This window comes from Eutrigla gurnardus, assembly GCF_963514095.1.
Source record: "Eutrigla gurnardus genome assembly, chromosome: 15".
Taxonomy (NCBI): domain Eukaryota; kingdom Metazoa; phylum Chordata; class Actinopteri; order Perciformes; family Triglidae; genus Eutrigla; species Eutrigla gurnardus.
Window position 1 is genome coordinate 15,219,560 of NC_139938.1, and position 19,597 is coordinate 15,239,156.

At 42.1% G+C, this 19,597-nt stretch overlaps 3 protein-coding genes across 8 annotated transcripts; 1 reads left to right on the forward strand and 2 right to left on the reverse strand.

Moving 5' to 3' along the window:
* Positions 1-55: 55 nt before the first annotated feature.
* Positions 56-13,879, reverse strand: arhgap42a (Rho GTPase activating protein 42a). The gene is made up of 24 exons (XM_084028430.1): positions 13,432-13,879; positions 11,252-11,347; positions 11,090-11,151; positions 8,201-8,272; positions 6,877-6,978; positions 6,667-6,777; positions 6,005-6,109; positions 5,697-5,826; positions 5,501-5,601; positions 5,051-5,160; positions 4,880-4,958; positions 4,731-4,770; positions 4,573-4,635; positions 4,390-4,464; positions 4,189-4,273; positions 4,054-4,112; positions 3,828-3,933; positions 3,420-3,579; positions 3,163-3,313; positions 2,019-2,732; positions 1,724-1,886; positions 1,488-1,559; positions 1,289-1,368; positions 56-643 (listed from the first exon to the last, which is right to left on the reverse strand). The coding sequence occupies exons 1-24, from the start codon at positions 13,583-13,585 to the stop codon at positions 555-557; spliced, it is 2,979 nt and encodes a 992-aa protein (XP_083884556.1). The 5' UTR covers positions 13,586-13,879; the 3' UTR covers positions 56-554.
* LOC311025525 (uncharacterized protein) lies at positions 12,601-17,188 on the forward strand. Of its 6 annotated transcripts, none has more exons than XM_084028458.1 (5): positions 12,697-12,717; positions 15,328-15,536; positions 16,124-16,219; positions 16,726-16,993; positions 17,080-17,188. In XM_084028458.1, the coding sequence occupies exons 2-5, from the start codon at positions 15,410-15,412 to the stop codon at positions 17,132-17,134; spliced, it is 546 nt and encodes a 181-aa protein (XP_083884584.1). In that variant the 5' UTR covers positions 12,697-12,717; positions 15,328-15,409; the 3' UTR covers positions 17,135-17,188. The 6 variants fall into 6 exon arrangements, with proteins under 6 accessions (XP_083884587.1, XP_083884584.1, XP_083884585.1 ...); XM_084028459.1 differs by having other exon boundaries at positions 15,374-15,536; XM_084028456.1 differs by lacking the exon at positions 12,697-12,717 and adding an exon at positions 14,611-15,218.
* Positions 17,189-17,973: 785 nt separating this feature from the next.
* Positions 17,974-19,597, reverse strand: snrnp35 (small nuclear ribonucleoprotein 35 (U11/U12)). Its single transcript, XM_084028455.1, has one exon. The coding sequence runs from the start codon at positions 19,449-19,451 to the stop codon at positions 18,744-18,746; it is 708 nt and encodes a 235-aa protein (XP_083884581.1). The 5' UTR covers positions 19,452-19,597; the 3' UTR covers positions 17,974-18,743.

The window sequence follows — 19,597 nt, forward strand, 5'->3', positions numbered from 1 at the left end:
TGCACACAATTATAATAAACAAACTGAATCTTCAAATGCAAGTTTTTAAGTAGATTATTTGTCTTTTATTTCGACAGCATGAAGACTGACAGAAGGTAGAAGAAATGTTTGACCACCAGTTCATACATACAGATGTGTGGACACTTCATCTCTGGACTCACAGCTGCAACATTAATACGATAATTAACACATAAATTACCAGGATTGAAATGTTTCCATGTACCTTACAGACATATTTCATGTATTTACTGTATAACACAAACATAAATGACAAGATGACGGCTTTGATTAAATGACACCATCACGTAGAAATGGAAGACTTTACCATCTACTGTAATTCTAAACTGGTTAATAACACCTAACATGGTTCACATATAGTAGTCAGACATGCATCATTCATATCCAGCCCCAGTAGTTTAGCGATGACAGTCACAGTTACATGATGAATATATTATCTCTCTGATCAGCAGCACGGCGTTTTACTGCATGCACTGTAGATCCCTAAAGTCTAGGTTAGATCTTAGTGTTATTTGGTGATGACATCATTGGGTTTGTCACATGTAAGTGATGTAGTTTTCAGGTATGAGGCCCGTTCTTCCCTTGTACGTCGCCTGAAGCCAACCTGGTTCCACAGACGGGTACACTGCAGACACAAACAACTCAAGTCAGCAAGTCTAGACAAAGACCTTCATAGATAAAATAACCAATTTACCTCTTATATAATGACTCCCATAACTTCCAAGCAAATGTTAGACTTGATATGATTGAGTTTCCTGGTGATTAACTCCCTAAAGGCTGCATTGACAGTAAACTGCAACTGTTCCACTGTTGGGTCATAAAAATAAAGACTTGCTGAGCAGCCAAGCATCATTCAGACTTTATATTAAATCCTAGACCAGATCACAAAGTCTCCAAACATAGAACTTTATATCAAAATTAATTACAGGAAATGTGTTAAAAAATAAAGCCGGGGCACACAAGCATTTTGTATTCATTTTGTGATGTTAATCCTCAGACAAGGGGATCAACATCTGCGTTACATTATTATGAAGTCGGTAAAATTATCTTTCTAACTTTAAAGTTCAGTGAAACAGAAGTTGGAACATCTTGAGCTCACATCTAAGTTCACGATATGACCTTGGATGTGACCGTAAAGGGTTAAAAAAGGCATCTCAACTTTATTTAAGTTATTTAAGATTTTGAGAGGAACACTGACAGTTGGTCAACAAGATTGCCAAAGCAAAACAAACGTATGCATTCCATGGAGAATTAAATGGAGTTTTCTTACCATTCGAGAACAGCGCCCCCTGCGGAAAACTGAGCTCGTGGCTGTGCTCTGCCTCGCAGGAGTAAAGAGCTTTTGCATCCCTAGCAGAAAGAGAGATTCAGTTAGTTAAGGAGGATTCCACATTGAAAATGTTTTACTTTGCATTTGCTTGACATAGAGTAATGATAACAAGACTAAAAACAGCTCAGAACTAACATACCTTCCTGAGGAACATATGTCTAATGCTGAGGAGAACACCGAACTCTCACGCTGCGGCAGTCTCACCGATAATCTGTAACACACAAACACACAATTAGCTCTGCATACATTTACAGAGATCCAGTTATTACAAGGAGTGAGTTTTCTTCCCAATTGTTGCAGGCAGAAGACAATCAGAAATGAGTCTTCATTCCTGGAATCAGACCAATATGGTAAAAAATACAAACAGACACTCACAATGATCCTGGCCTCTGGTAACCGTTGCTGGACGTGGTGTCTGCAGCGTGTTTCCCGGTCAGATCAGAGCCACAGCGGACGTGAGCAGGTTTACGTTTGTGATTTGGCTCATGTGGGTCCAGCGACATGAGACTCTGCACCGATCCATGACAGCTTTTGTAATCTGCGATCGAAACACGAGGGGATTAAAACCGAACACAAACAGGGTAGTGACTGATACTTAAAACTTTTGTCACATTTTATGATAAAATGTGGATTGATAACATTTTTATCCTAAAAAAAAAGATGTACGCACCCTCAGAGATGTGCAGAGAGGTGAGAGAAGAAGATGTGGAAAGCTGGTAGGGGCATAATGACGAGGAGGAGGAAGAGGAGGAGGAGGCGGTCCTGTAGGCTTTTCTGTGCTGCCGGGACGGAGAGTTAGAGTCCGTCACTCTGGTTTCTGCGACGGTGGAGGAGGCGCTGGATGCATTTCTTTGATCCACGGAATGAGTGCTCTTGAGAGAAGAGACGGACGACACCCTCTGAACGGGTCGACCCTCCCTGAGAGACGAGGTCCGCTCCACTGGAGAGTGCTGGATGGAGGCAGCGCACGAGGAGGCGATGGAGGGAGATCCGGATTCTTTCACAGATGACAATGAGGCAGTGGAGTTTCCTTTGACGGACAGACTTCTCTCTGTTGAGAGTAAAGAGGATGTGGAGGAGGAGACAGAGGAAGTGTGCTGGGCCGGAGTGAGCTTGGAGGAAGTCCAGGAGGAGGAAGGCGTAAGATGAGTGGCAGGGGTGCTCTTTGTCGGTTGTTTCTCATCCTTCCGGTTTGAGGACGACGGGGAGCAGGAGGAAGACTCATGAGGAGACACCTGCGGTGCTGCGGAGGACGAGTCGGGCTCGGCGGTAGGAGAGGACGGAGGAGACACCTGAGACAATCCATTCTTCTCAGAGGAGTGTGAGGACAGAGACTCCTGGCTGCCCATCGGAGTCGTGCTGGGGCTGCTACTGAAGGTGTCACCTGGACGGAGACATAATACATCATAAATAAATCACATAATAAAGAGACTGATTGACGACGACAACATCGACTTTAGTCCAACCCACGGCTATTTCATAAGCCAATTAGCTCATGAATTCTTCTACAGAAACCGACTCATGTATTTTACCTTTATCAAATCTTTGCCTTTTTTTTTTACTGAAATATTGGATAATCTCACCTTTTTGGGTCTTAAACAGTTATCTAAATGACCCTCTAAGGTGCAAAAGCTTGGAAACCGCTCATTTCATCCTAATAATAATAAGAATAATAACAGTGGGTTGTATTTCTCAAGCTTGTTATGTATATATATATATATATATGAACTAACAGCTATAACCTTCAAAAGAACGTGGTAGAGTAATTGTCATGAGTGACGGGATAAGAGACCGTATGCTGCAGAGAGACTCACTGTCGTTGTCTGCCAGGCAGAGAGTCGGAGGGTAGAGACGGGCCTTCCTCTTTCCAGACGACAGACAGATGGCCTTGTTCCTCCGAGGAGTCGACCGGGAAGATGGAGCCTGAGGCAACGGCACCGTCAGGTCTGGGGCCTCACCAAAAATCTGACAGGACCAAACATGCCTGTTAGGTATGTATGTTTGTGTGCAGGTGTATGTATATGTGTGTATATGTGTGTGTATGTGTGTGTGTGTGTGTGTGTAAGCATGCCTTGTGGTGGTTTTCTATGATAATCTCCACCACGATGTTCTGAAACTTGATGTTCATCATGGCGGCCACCGTCTCCTCCTGTGACCTCATCAACGTGGGGCCAAAGATCATCCCCAGGTTGGACACGGTCATCATGTTCTGGTCACTGTGAGAGGACACCCTGCACACACACACACACACACACACACACACACCCACACACACACACACACACACACACACACACACACACACACACACACACACACACAGTTTGGAATACTTTTCATGGTGTGAGGCTGACGGCCTTATTTAACGGTTTGACAGAATATTGGAAATATGAAGATCTCATTGTAAATTAAACTATTACTGGGTAAAGCATTCTCAAACGATCTTTTTTTTTATTGAACCATGTTAATATGAACATACTTGTGAAGGTGGTTGGTTAAGATGTCCAACATTGCTCTGTTTTTTTCTGGTAGTTTGTGTACAAGAGCATGAATTGCTCTGACTCTGTACTTCTGGTCATCATACTCTGTGAAAATAGGGACGAGCAACAGATTCACATGATTGAGTGTTAAGAGGGTGACATGTGCTTCTTTTTATTACTACCTATAATGTGTGAGTGACACTCGGTGTACTTTGTGTTTCTTACTCGCGGCCTTGATGAATTCTTTATGCAGTCTGTAGGTCAGCACTGGTTCTGCCAGACACCTGCAAACACATTAGAAATCATGATTTCAGAATTAATGAGAAGTGTCATTCAAAAAAACGTTGTGCTGCACGTTACCTGAAATAATTCTTCAGACCGCTGGTGATGGTCTTGTTGTCCCAGGCGTCTGCGTCCAGCTGCATGTCGGAGGGAGCTGTGGATGCTGGAGGAAAGTAGATAATGAGTTATTTATCCGTAGAGATGGATTTCTAAATACACCAGCTATTCATGGTGCTCAAATAAATCACCCCAACACAGGAGGATGACATCGTTTCTTACCGAACACACTTGTCATCAACCGCTGCACTTTGGAATTGACTCCTCCAATCCTGTACAGTCCCAGGGTGGTAATGCCTACACACACATACGGACATGTTTTAACCTTCTTTATAAATCAATAATGCAAAAAATAAATACTCATTAGAATTATTTTTCTCATATGAACATTTTAAGGAGGAGTACCTCTTGTTTCAACCAGCTCGATGCACTTCTTAACAAAGTTTAAGCCTGCCGTGTTGAGAAATGCTGTAAAAACAAACACATTTCCCTAAATATCGGATACATATTAATAGATGTCAATAAATAAAACCTTCTGAATTCGCATACATTAGGTTACTTACTCTCCTCTTTTTTACTGAGTAAAGAAGGCAGAGTGTAAATCTGAACAAAGACAGAAAAACATGTATGTTAGTGTGACAGGTTTGACATCTCAAACAATGATGGTGCTGCTTCCATGTTTTCATGTATTTAATGGTGAATGGATGCATACAGGTTCTTTTCCATCCATTGCCTCCATCCACAGCCGCCTGTTGGCCTCAGAGAGCGCTTGCAGGGTGGTGACACCATGTCTGCAGAGGAAGAGATCATTTTATCTGAGCAGCCGTATCTCAATTCCACAGGCAGTCGCGTCACAGCTTTCCCTCTCTCTTTCCCCTCTCACCTCTCCACCACCTCGATGTCGAAGCAGAAGCGTTTGTCGATTGAATCCGTCTTCCTTCTGACACACGAGCGCAGCTTGAACATCTCAGGTGTCCCGTTCGCCACGCCGTTCTGGTAACAGAGATGTGTTTGCAATAAGGAAGAGACATGTTGTATTATAATATAGCCTCGACTCTAGCTTGAAACAAGTAATCCGTGTCTTTTTGTTGCATTATCAGCTAATTAACGTGATACTGCAGTTAGTAGAGACAGTTTTTGAAAGCTCACTTTCTACACTTGCTTGTGTGAGGCTGCTGAACAAATCTCTGTTGTATTACATGCTTAAAATGATATTATCCATATGACAATAATGTAACTCAGGGTTGTATAAGTTGACGTTCATTGTAGATTTTAATGCTAATTGTTTTTGTTGGTGTAAATATATTTCACATGTGGTTTTTCATCTGCTCACCTGTCTGCTGGCCGGTCTGGCCTCTGTGTTGCTCATGGTGAACATCTTGGAGCTTTTTTCATAAGTGCAGTAGTATCTGGTCCACACACTGCCCAATGGACCTACAACACACATTCATGTGTGTGTGAGTGTATAAACAAAATAAAGTATTTCTTCACAGCTTAAGTGAGAGAAAATATGAGTTTGTGTAGCTCACGTTTCTCCTGTATGTACAAGTATCCCTCCATGGTAAAGCAACTGGGGGCTTTGAAGTCTTCTTCCGCAGACCGGATCCTCTTCATCAGCCTCTCCACCTCGGCACGCGTACTTTCAAAGTTATTGCGAGCCTTTCAACACACATACCAAACTGCATTGAAAGGAGGCTTGTGTACATATTTACATGAAAAAATGCCAGATGCGTCCAAAACCTGGCATTCAAATACCCTGTATTTATGGGTTAAATTGGCAGGTAGACAAGACAAAATAAGTAATTCTGTTCGAGAGGTTTGCAGTAAACACACTTACATTCTGCAGGTTGAACTGAAGCTGCTGCTTGTAGGGTTCAAACTCACTGGCCAGCTCATAGCCCTCATGGTAGAAGGTAAACAAACCCTGCAGGAAGGCTAATAGCTGAAGATCAGAGGGAGAAACCAGCAGGAAAAACATTAGCCGGGGCCTCGGGAGTGTAGAGTATAATGAGCTGATTACAAAATGAATGTCTGTCATCTGCTCAATCAATCAAAATGACCTCTGTTGGTGGAAAAACACACACTCTGCTTGTTGATTGGCTCGCCGGCTTTATTTACTCTACAACAAAGAGTTTTCCCCTCTGTCAGGTGGGAGAGATCTCCATGCAGGAAGTGCTTCTACAGCAACAGGAAGTGGGCTTTACTGATATCTATCATTAAAATGTTTTGATCGCCAGCCAAATGTGTGTTTTTCAAAACGCTGCGTTTCCATGTCTGTATGCACACACACACACATGATCATTACTGGCTTGGCTCTAATAAGGACTTCATTGTTTACATGCAGCACAAAATAGACTCATCAGTCACATTTTCCTGTGATGAAACATTGTGTATCGGTGGCTGTGTTTTCCTCTGCTCACCAGAGCCGTGAAGGCCCAGCGCCTCAGTTACATTATGCTGAGGTTGCATAATGATCATAATGCATGTGTGTGAACTCACCGGCTCCACAAATTCAAACTTCTTCCTCTCCTGCACTTCTTGGATCTTGAAGACATACTGCAGCGAGGCATCATAAAACACCTGCCTGTCCTTACTCATCTGCGAATCCGCCTGCCACAAAAACAGAAACAACATCTATAAAGTGCTTTCCGTTCCCCAGCTCATGTGGGAAGAACTCGGTGTACGTTTGTTAGAAGTCTAGCGATTTACCTCGAGCAGCTGCGATTCCTTCTTTTTGGAGGACAGGCTCAGGTGTTTCTCCATAACAGAGTAGTACCTTTCTGTCTCCTTGTCAAACTGCTTCTTACCCTCCTGAGGAAGACAGGGATGAAGATAGCACATTAGTGATAAATAAAAGCAAACTTTTATGTTTACATAAAACTGAGAGAAGGTCACACTTGAATATATCTCCCTTTCCCTCACGTCTCATTCACTGGGGCTGGAACTTGATTCTTTACTTTGAGATATGAACATGTTTTTATACAAAAACTAAAAAATTAAATACATTTCTTTAACGCAAAAGTATGTATTGCCATTGGAAAACAAGCAGCCATACAAGAACTGAAAACATCCAACAAACGTATCATTTAAATCAGTAAATATCCTACAGATATCATGGAAATAATAAATAATGTTCAAAAACGTCCCCAAAGTTAGAGTAATATTTATCCTGTGGGGACCATGAATGTCTGTGACAAATTGTATTATAATCCATCCAATAGTCATGGTAACGGTCATGGTCCGACCAACTGACCGAGAGCCCCCCGTAGAGCGCTGCTGCTAGTGAGGCTAAAAATACCAAAATGCTACAATCAATGAGGCCACAGTGCGGTCGCAACCATTAATAATCTAAATGAAGAGACTCTGCCAAAATATTTTGGACAACGGCTTCTTTCCAAAACAGCTGCAGCTCCAAACTCCACATGTCCATCCACTCTTTGTCTTGCTCAACAACATGGGTGTGAAGTCGTGCCTCTCACATGCTGCTGCTACATTCTACAAGCTGCTTCCATCAAAACCCAGAAATGCGCTCCGATTTCGCTTTCGGGGTCAGTCGGGAGCTGCGAGCAGGTCTATTTTTTGAAACCCTCTCTCGTACATGCAAACTGCTGTGTTTTTATTTCGGGTCTGAGAGGGAGCAAAGAGAAAAAGAAAATAGATAAACCAATTTGCAGGACCTGAGACAGCTGCTGAAACCAGACTCCAGACTCAATTTGTGTTTATACGGCCTCACTGAGTTCAACTATCTCTGTCTGTGACTCCCCGTCTTTCCACACAACGTCCGTTCCCATGACCTACTGACACCGGACCGTGGTCCATCGTTTATCTGAACCAATTAGATTCTCGGACTGTGGGACTAGAATAGAGCCGGGTGATCTGTCTGATCGCCACCTACAGCGTTAGATAACTATGGCGTCCAGCATGCGTGTGTGAAGTTTGGAGTATCACCCCGTGAGTCAAAGCAAAAGTTAACTGGGTCAGTAACGTAACGGCAGCTTTGGTTATTCTTCGATTCCAGCAACAGCAGGAGTACCTTAACAGCTCCAATCTGCTCCTTACGAAACCTCTCCAGCGGAGAGATCAACACGTCATCTGCGTTCTGGATCTGAGAGAGGAAAAAACCCACAACAGTTAGCTCAGTCTGTGAACAGTAAATACTGGAACAACTCGCTGTTGTTGCCGGCTGTTCCATGAGGACTGCAGTGGTGACGTCAGTGTTTTGTTAATCACTTAATAGATGCTTGTCTTTTTATTTTTGTGACAATTTTGTGCTTCAGAGACACACGTCTGACATTTGAGACTTTAGACATTAAACACTGAGAAAAAGGTCAAATTCTTTCCTACAACTAAGAATGTCCCGGTACTGCATTCGGGGGATTTCAAAATATTTAAAATCAGACACCAACATGAATGTTGCCAACTCTACAGATGTGTTGTATATAAATGTGTGCTATTTGTGGGAAAGAATTCAAACTGAAATCGCCATATTTTCTCTCAGTTGATATATTGCACCTGTGTTTTATTAGCTTTCTGTTTACATGCCAAAATGTCATAGCAACATCCTGCAAAAACCCTCCTGTCCAGTTAATGAGCTGTGAGTTATGAGCTGCTTATTATCCAACATTATGAGCATGATCACTGAGCATTTTATGGACTTTGCTCATATGTGTTTTCCAAGTTTGCAACTGTTTTTATTGCTGTATATTGTTTTGTAAGGTAACCTTGAGTGTCCTGAAAAGCACCTATGAATAAAATGCATTATTATTATTATTATTTATAAGTCACGGAAACGCCAAGCTAAAGGCTCCTAAACTACATTCAGGCACAGCGTTAGAATCCTAACATCAGCATCACACAATTACATTGCTGACACAAATTACAACTGAGGCTGAGGGAGATGTTAGCACGTCTGATCACATACGCAACCTACTATTTGTGCAGCTGTCCGATCTGTATGTATGAGAAACTTGTGGCTGATGTTGAGACTTGAGTCAAGCAGTAAAGAAAGCTCCGGAGCCGTTATCAGAGCTCTGGTGTTTATACAAAGTCTCAGCCCTCTTTAGTCATGAGTCTAAATATTGCAAGCCTCTGTCGTGTCATACTTTGTACTGTCTAGTTGATTTATACATTAGACCCTAAATAGCTTCCCAGGCCTGCATCGTGACTTTACTTTCGCTTCAGTTTTAGTGCAATGTCAGTACCCTTTTCTATGCTCTCATCCTCCACCACAGCACAATGTGCAGGATGAAACTGAACACTAAGAGACTGAAGGGCATTGTCGTAATAATAGTCCTTTCAGGGTGAACAGGCAGGCATTTCTGAGGAACCCATTCACTGGAATTGCCCTTTAACTCAATAAGGACCATATTAGTGGAGGTTCAGACCTATCTGCAGCATACAATTAAAACACACACACACACACACACACACACACACACACACACACACACACACACACACACACACACACACACACACACACACACACACACACACACACACACACACACACACACACACACACACACACACACACACACACACACACACACACACACACACACACACACAGGACCCTTTTATGGACTTTCCCAGGCAGTCAGGCCTCTGCTCACAGGCTCACAGGGGAATTGGCAGAATAGGTTCCACATGGTTCTTTGGTAACCAGAGCGTGCACAGAGCCACAAACACACAGCATTGTACTATGCACATACATTACACATGCGCACACAAGAGTGTGCCAGACTCTAATCACTCCCACAAAAAGCCCTCCGGTTGATTGAGGGTCTCTGCGTCAAAGACGTCTTTCCGAATCGCCATGGAGCGCACACTACCACTGGCACAAAGGTCACGACAAATGTGTCAATCAAACTTGTGGGAAAATTAGGACACAAGGCTTGAGGAAGTCAGACTAGATGCCCCAACAAAGACTTGACCTTTCAAACTAAAATGCTGGAAGCTATTGGTTCAGACTTTGCTGATAATAATCTGGTCTGTTACATTCAGATCAGCACTGTCATTCAGACATAGACATGCATATAGGAAGTGGACGCGGTCACCGTAACATCACCCTTTGGTTTGTGGACTGCTGTTTTGGAATTTTGGTTTTAGCCGTCACCATCTTGTCTTTTCAACAAGTGGATGGAGGATGGAGCCGAGTACAGCCGGACACTAAAACAAGACATTCTCAGACGACCAACAATATTACAAATAACTTTCAGGAAACAACACAATGTGAAAGAGATAAAGTTGCAAGACGAGAATGCGGACAACTCCCAGACAATGGTGTGGTCGTGACCTGTCAATCACAAGGTAGCACCTCCCAAAAGCATACCCTGCTTTATCTTCTATTTTGATGTAAATGGGACCATAATTTACTAAACGCACATCATGCTGTCTTGAAGACGATTCGAAACTAGTGATTAGTGTTACTTGTGACTAGTGAGCCCACAAACTCCTGTTTGTTTACTAAGGTAATGAATCAAGTAAGAAGTAAGGTTATTTTCACATACATTTCTATACAATCAGAGTTAGTTTTGCAGCCAGAGGAGTCGCCCCCTGATGGCTATTAGAAGGAATGCAATTTTAAGGTACTTCCGCCTTTTTCAGACCTGGAGGTTGGTGCCAGCATTTAGAGTAAGATGCCTTGAAGAGAATTATTTCTGTATAATTTATTTCTAAAGCCCTTCAGAAGGCTTTGGTTTCTATTCCTGAATAAATATATATGAATCACAACCATTGTATAAATGATAAATAAGCTTATATAGTGAAGGATGGGGTGCAGAGACAGAAAGAAGAAATGCCTGAAAAATGCCTGAAAATGTAAAAGATTGATAAGTTCTGTTAATATCCATTCAAGATTTGTTGTTGCTACTTAAAGCCAACAGAGTGTCCTCAAACACACAAACACATGATTTCTTACCAGTCGTTTCCTCTCCTCTTCCATGGTGCTCAAGAGCTGAGAGAACTCCTTTAAGGACTGAGCTGTAAAATAAATGTTACACCTCAGATGTGGAGCATGTCTGATATATTTTACAGTCACATTTTTTTGTTCCCCAGATCACCGGCGACACTTTCAACTCACCTATACTGATCTCATCATCAGTCTCAGCGTCACCAATACATTCAAACTGGAACTCCTGCAGAGACTGAGAGAACCGTTGAACAGCAAGAGAAAGACCTGTGAAAAACAAAAGGCAATTCAGTCAAAGCAGGTACACCAATTGTATTATTGACTACATCCTTATTATGCACAATAATGCTCTTGGCGTGAGTTTGAATGCTGCCATTATTGGTCCAACACCATGTACTGCCTCCATTCCCTTCAGTCTACAAGCAGCATCACTTATTCCATCCTATAATAAACTATTACTGTACTTTCCTGTGAGCCTCTCACACACTGTCCACTGCCAAGACATGAGGCATCAAAGTCTGGTGTGAGAAAAAATGTCTTGACTTGACTCAGACTCAAAAAACTCTCGGGGGTTTATGTGTTCAAACAACATTGCAATAATGCACTTAATTACCACCTTTTATTCTCTGAGGTGCATGAAGACTTGGCAGCGCAAGGCTGCATTCTCTCACTTGCACACCCACAACATGCCAGCAACTGTAAGGCACTATTTCACCCACACCACCACATTATACACATTAAAATGTCCTTTAGTAGCAGTTTAGAGCAAATTACTGCCTGGGGATGAGAAAAAAAGAACTGTGGTCAAATCTATTGCATGAAAGACAAAAGTGCTGGAAACTTGAAATACTTCCATATTGTTATTCAAACGCACAATATGTGGATTAGAGTATTACGGATATGTCCTGTGGCTGTAAAGGCTGTTTTTGATTATCTTCAGCTTGAAGACAGAAACATGTATCAGTAAATTAAACACTAGTAATATCATTAGTATACATATTTATAAACAACCATTAATGTTTATATACACTTCCCAAAATCCAAAATGTGTCAAATATCTTACGCACAGCCGTCTAACCGGTTTTGTTTGGATGCCTACAACACTGTACTCACTTATTTTTACAACAGTCTCAATGAAAATCCTATTTCCCGTGCTAAGAGCAGTGATGTGAGACGAAAATGTTAACATAAATAACACTAATAGCAAGAATATTGCTTGTGATAATATGGTATTGTGTTGTAATTGAGTTGCCGATATTCTGTACATAGTTTGACCTGTGAAAACAGTAATGAGGTTGTTTCACCCCCAGGTCAGGCAGCGTGCTGGGTGTGAGTCTGGCAGGCAGCAGGTGAGCCACAGAAACCTCCAGCAGCTACAAATCATAGGCGTGTTTCAGTCTGGAGGTCGTCAAAAGAAACCAAACGAGGGGGCGGCCTTATTTTTGAAAGTCTTCATTAGTTGATGATATATGAATACGACAAACCACAACGGTCATACACCATATATATGGTATGTACTTAAATGTGACTTTGATGATAGATGTCCTGATGTTTTTGTTTGCTTTTTTTTTTACATTTTCATCATAAAAAACTGCATTTTGACAGGGAACCTCATCAAAACACGAACTCAAGATCAGGTAAGTAGATCAGGGAAGTCAATACGTGGTTCAGTTGATTTAAACAAGATTAATAATCAACAAATTTCACTGTTTCATGCCTTTCAAAAAGTTAGGGTTTGCCACTTTTGTCCGTTTTACATAATTACATCGACGTTATTCAAGGTTTGTCCTGTTAGTCAGACAAAACAATTTGTAGATGTCACCTTGGCCTCTGAGAAGTGTTTTGTTTAAGTATTTGATTAGTCCAACCCACAAAGTAACCTACAGATAAATGCATAATGAATGTTATGGGTAGGGTTAGTTGGGGCTCTGGTGGATCCATCCTCCCCTTTAGTAAGTTTTAGTGTGTTTGTCTTTTCCAGGTTTTTAAGGTTGCATTACAGTTAAGTGATTTATCAGATTGTTCTAGCTGTTCTATTACTTGCCTTCCCCCACTCGGTCATTATGTCCACATAACCGAGTATTATTGACCCTGGATATATCGTCTCCATATCGATATATTGGGTAAGGATATTGTGATTTTTGATTTTCTCCATATCGCCCATACATAACCTTGTAACTACCTATAACTGTGCAATTCAACGTATTAAACCATTAAAGCCTCAAGTAAAGTTATAGGCTAAAATGACTAGACTGGCTCTGTTTGAGTCGATGGCCTTGGGTTGACCACGAACAACTTCAGTTACTGCCCTTTTACCCCTTAAAACACGTCATTGATCCCCGCGTACTTACTTCTGAGGGCAGATACGAGCATGTTCCCATCCTTGATGAGGTCTTTTATAAACCTGTTGGTGCGCTCCAGCTCGATCTCATGGCACTGCAGTCTTTCTCTGAACTCCGGACTGTCCAGGAAAGAGTCACTAAACTCCAGCGTCGGCAGACCCATCGATGAATTAACGCACACGGCTAATTATTAGATAGCTGCGGGAACACACAACGCAACCGTCCCCTCGGTAGGCTTTAGGACGGGGTGGAAAAAAGGTGGGCTTCAATGGGCTCAAAGAAAGTTGGACAGAAGTTTCTTCCAGCTCCTGTTTTTTTTCATGCCTTTCTTACTTTTTCCCCCTCCGAACTTCCGGACACTGACGCAAGAAGAGTCTTTGACGGAGAGGGTTACGACAAGCTAGCGGACCCTCTGTACCGCTACCGTCACCTTTTAAAATCAATATGCTCAAACGTAACGGCACTTTGACCTCTTCGTTGCCTTTTACTTTGAACAGAAATACAGCCAGTCGCGGATAGAAAGCAGGAGAGCCTGTTGTTGGACGAACCAAAGCGGTCGACAAAGACTCCGGCGCTAACTCCTTCCACACAGGGCTCTAAGGGCTTGTTACTATGGGAACGGGAGACTCCTGGCGGCGCGCGCTGAAATCAGTTCACAGTCTGCGGCATTTGTAATAATAATAATAATAATAATGATAATAATAATGATGACAACAATAATAATAATAATAATAATAATAATAATAATAATAATAATAATATTAATAATAATAATGACAATAATAATGACAATAATAATAATAATAAAATAACAATAATAATAACAATAATAATAATAATTGCACATTTCTTTAAGTCATATAGGAGTTTGAATCATGACGAACTGACCATTCAACTGATTCAAGTTTCCATTAGCATGGTAAAGTTGTTGAGTCAAAAAAAAAAAAAAATGTCCAGGAGACAAACAATATATAAGATATAAATAATATATATATGATGCCCTAAAGTGATAATATAGACAAAGATGAAGTCCAATGCAAGTTTTAAATGGTTTTTAAGTTTAAAATATATATTTTCAGATATCAGATGTGATCAGATATGAATATAACATTGTATCTAATTACCAGCTGTTGCAAAATTAATTAAAAGGACTGCAGGAACATTCTCACCACAGAATACCTTGGAATATATTAGGTAACATTATTTATGGGCACTTATAAAGTTCCCTTTCTGAAAAGTGACAGGCTAAAACAGGCCCTCTAACATGAAAGAAACATATCTGGTCTTCATGCCAGCTGAACACTGGGCGGCACAGAGCATCGCTGAGCGCTGGCCAAACACTCCAGGGCAACCACTGAATACATAACAGTTTAGAGTGAGTGACTAAACACAACTACGAATGCATTTAATCATCATTATGCTGGCGTCTTACTCGAGTCACTGACACAAGACGTGACATTTTAGAAGCGTTACCTCAGAAAAAGGCTCAGCTCAGCACTTATCGCTTGTGGCGAGGTGTCTCGCTTGTTTTGTTCTCCAGTTAAACCAGCTCCTATACTTCAAACCCTTTCATGCTGGCCTTTGTTCAAGCCCCCCGTTGGTGGCCCAGCTGCTTTATTGTCTCAGTTGGTAACTACTGTAGCTGTCACTCACTGGGTAAGAATTGAACACCATGACTACTGCAGTAAACAAGCGTTAAGTCTGTGTAGTCTTATACACAAACACACAGAAATGTAGGCAGCATGAAGGGAAACGCCACAGAATGATGCCACAGATTGTATTTTTCTACATGTAAGGTAAGCGATAAAGTCAAACACTCTCCTGGGAGCCGTTTTAGTCATTATTGTTGGTTTAAATTGTGATATTTTAAATCCTGGCAAAAACTGTTTCTACATTCCATCACAGTACTTCCTTCTACTGAATACACCAGACCCTGTGTTCATTTTGGCAGCATTTGGTGTAACAGATATCAAAAACAGAGCAGCTGATGGTGCCAAGAGCACAGCCGGGAGACAAAATGTTCATCAAAAATGCCAATCTACGAAACCCCCGTTACCACCATGAGTTCTTCCTTCGTAGTCGGCCCTTCAGGGGGGAACCGCCAACGGTGGCAGGTAAAGGTTTGCTGCTCTTCTGCCTCAGCATCACAGATCTGGGATGACTCATTCAGAGATTTTGTTGTTCAAATATATTGTAGTTCAGGACAGAAAACGTGCTGCTCGGAGCCATTTTCAAATAAATGTACTGACTAGATTGGAAGACTGATGGCTTCAATGACAAGACATGAATAGATAGGGAAATGGTTTCAGTAAAGAGAATATTTAATAGTTATATTATGTCGGTTCCACATTCATCACCATTTATGTGGTTTTGCTTCAATTTCAGAGCAATTTTCTGAAAACATACCGACAACTGGTTTATCTGGTTTAATGTGTTTATATTAAAGCAACATTGCCATTACAGTTATTTTCACAGCAATCAAAATAAATGAGCCAGAACTGAAATCACCATATTTAAGAGGATTTCAGGAAATGTTAAGTGAAGTTAGTCCAGCTGCGATGTGTTAAATGGACTTACTTCAAAACAGCTGGTTGAAAGGAAAGGAATTTGAAAACAAAATGTATTTTTTAATTCCCCTAAGAGCTTTATTATTTCATTTTAAAGTACACTTTAAACCCTCTGCATGGCCTGACTTCCCCAGGATTGCTCCTCTACCCGGACACTCCCACCAAGATGGAGACGACATCACAGGAAGCGTTCTGCTTTAGACGTGTCTCACAACATGACAGAGGCAAAGGTCAGCAGCCTTATCTCAACCTGGAGAGTGAACTCATTTTATCTGTCTAGAGATAAGCTGTAAGGGAGTTTCCTCTGCGTGGACATATGAGTGTTTCGGTGATCAAAATAGGTGTTAAGCGCATGCATGCATGTCTTTTTTTTGGAAAAGGTTTGGGCCGTTTGTGTGAGAAAGAGATGAAGAAAGTCTTGTATTTATTTAAGGCTTAGTCAGTCAGAAGCCATTTTGATGAATAATAATAGAGTAACCATTACTTCAAAAGAAAAACATCCATATAAGGTTAATAAGGTATTATATTCCACTGTATATCAAGAAGGAAACAACATTTAGAGAGTCTAAGGATAGAGTGGTGTCATATAATTGAAATTGACGTTACTTGACAGTTAAAATTAACTTAAATCTTTTTTTCCGATGTTGCCGGTGGATGAAAAGATGTGATACTCCATGAGATATGTCATTACAGTGCATGAAATGAAACCCTTACCTACGTTATGATTACCCTTCAGGAGACCACGTCGCCCCGAACACACAGCAGGAGTCTCTCCGTTCTCATCCCACATCCTCGAGACAAACCAGAGGAAACAGCAGCAGGAACTGGCAACCAGGGAAGGACAAGCAAGAAGGCGACAATGATCAGACAGCGGTGAGCGAACGAGACACGCCAGAGATGCAGTCTCAGTATCAGAAGGACTTCCCTCCTCCATCCTCCTGCCGCAGGAGGCGAACACCTGCCGCCCCACAGCCGGACAACATCGGCATCAACCCCGCCTTCAGGTGAGAGCAGCGTTGTCAGCATCACAGTCTGCTGGTGCTGAATGGAGAGAGCATGCTAATCAGTGTCTGCGCGTTTTGGTTCACAGGATCGACTTCAGCACAGTGCAAAGAGAGAATTACCCCGGATGGCCCGTCATGTGAGGGGGTCGGCTTCGTCTGGACAATCAAATATCAATAAATAAATGTCAACAGTAGTCATAATTGTGTTCTTATTTTTCCACAGACTTCACCAAATGTCTAATTCCATAAAATGGCTCTCAGTTCTAGCTTGTTATGATCATAGTTTAGTAACAAACATGTAACTTTGCATCAGTTCCACAATCGTCTTATAAAAAACACTATAATGCATCACTTTCAGCCATCACTATTACTTCAGAAATAATTGTGAAATTGCAGTCAGAGGTCTGTGTTAGAGGTGTTGAGTTCTTCCTTCCTTAAACATATCCTATGTGTCTGGAATTATTCAATGTATTCAATATGCGGTCAAGTACAACCAGGTTTTTTAGTTTACTGCGTTACATCAGTGCTACTAAGCTCCGTTCTTTTCAGCACAAAGTCTTTTCTCAGGTTTCGCTTCTTCTCAGGGATAAAGTCATTTTCCCAGCAGCAGCTCAATCCGATGAGCTAATGGTCTGATGATGTGTCCAGTGACTGGAGTCACTGAATAAGATTTAATGAGCTAATGCTAACACCAGACCATTTAGTGATGACTTCAGACCGACTTACGGTCAGTTTGAGAGAAAACAAGTCTACCCTATGACTCATAACTGAAACTGCAGGAGGAGGGAACAAACATCTGAGCTGAGCAGCGACAGAATTCATTTTAATCAAATTATGTATTTTGCTTGTAAAGGCAGCATAGAAAGCTAATTTCAATGCTGCTGGAAAAACACTTTGTCCCCAAGAAGAGGAGTGAGTAGTGCTTTTGAAAATGTCAAAAACACAATCTCCATAAGCTACCAAATCAAGAAAATAAGTTGCTTTTTAGACGGTGGCCTTTAGTTGAAGCTGTATTTCTTGTATTACACAGCAAATGTGGTCATAGCAAAGCTGCAAAACAGGACAAAAACAGATGTAAAGGCTTCTTTCCCAGAGCAAAATGCAACCCATGATAACAAAAGGTGGTCGTTTTTTAACTATAAACAAGGAAAGCTACACCATCGTGTTAAAATCATTTTTTGGTTTATTTGTTTTTCTTCCTTTGTGTATCTTCAGTTACGCACAAAACCTCATCGTGGCTTTTTATCAAGTATGATACTCCAAAAATCTTCATTGGAAGAAACATGTACAACAGGCTTCATTATAAAACACCTGTGTCCACACTGCAATATGCATATGCGTTGTTCTTGTGAAAATAGACTATTTATTAAATGTATGTTGAATTATTACACTGTTTGTGATGCTCAATTTACACTACAAAAGCATGTACTAAGTCAGATTTCTTGAAATACTGAAATACACAAGGAGTAGCTGAAAATGACAGCTCCACGTTGATATCTCATCATACAGTGCAAACGGAAGAACATCAACCCAGAAATGTACATTCCACAACCCAAACATAACTTTATAATAAAACAAAAAAGTAATTGAAACGCGGATTCTTTCCATATTCCGGCCCCACAGTGCAGTCACAATGTCCTGCACTGCACATATGGCTTTCACATCCTCCATTTGAATATGCAGTCAGGCTGTGGATCAGTGAGATCAGTACTTTGGAGTTAAATCAATTTTTTTTTTGTAAATATAGGCTTCATCTCCTGTCCCGGTGCCTGCTCCTGTCTCCGTGTCGGCGCTCATCCCTCTCTCTGCCTCTGTCCCGGTCGTCTCTCCTCCCTCTGCTGCCCCACTCGGCCTCTCTGTGACGGTTCCGGTCCTCCCTGTCCCTGGTCCCTTGTTTATCCCACTCCCTCCCTACACCTCCAGCGCCTCCCCGTTCCTGCACCGGGCCGACCGCGAGGTTAATAGGTTTACGAAAAGGCCGGTCCCTTCCGCCGAAACGCAGCTGTCCGGACTCTTTCTTCCCCCCCTGCCCGCCGCCGAGCCTCCGGGGGACCCATCCCTTGAGGGTCCTCTCCTGTTCGAAATCCACCAACACTTCGTGCTGGTCCACCACCACCTTGTTGGCGTCCCGGCGGGCTCGGACAACGGACCGCTCCTCCTTGTATTCAACGAAAGCGTACCCTTTGGAGAAGCCCGTGACGATGTCCCGGACCAGCCGGAGCCGCTGGATGTCTCCGTACTTGGAGAACACCTGGTGCAGTTTGTCTTCCGTTGTCTGGGGGTTCAGACGGTACACAAACACGGTGAGCAGCGGGTCTCCAACGACGCCTTTGTTGGTCTTGTAGCGGGCAGTCATAGCCCTCCATACCGCCCGGTCATGGGGGTCCACGTCCGTGCCGTCGATGCTGCCAGCTTTCAGCGGGTTGTACACCTTTGCTATGGGACTCCAGTCGGCCATTGTTATCCTTAATTAACTTACAAAAGTCCCCTTCTTCAATGCCCCCGTTTCAGCGACAGTTTCCAGGTATTTCGCTTCATTAATACCGTTAATCAACGACAGACATTCGTAATTCCTGTTGAATGTTTACTCCTGCGACCAGTCGC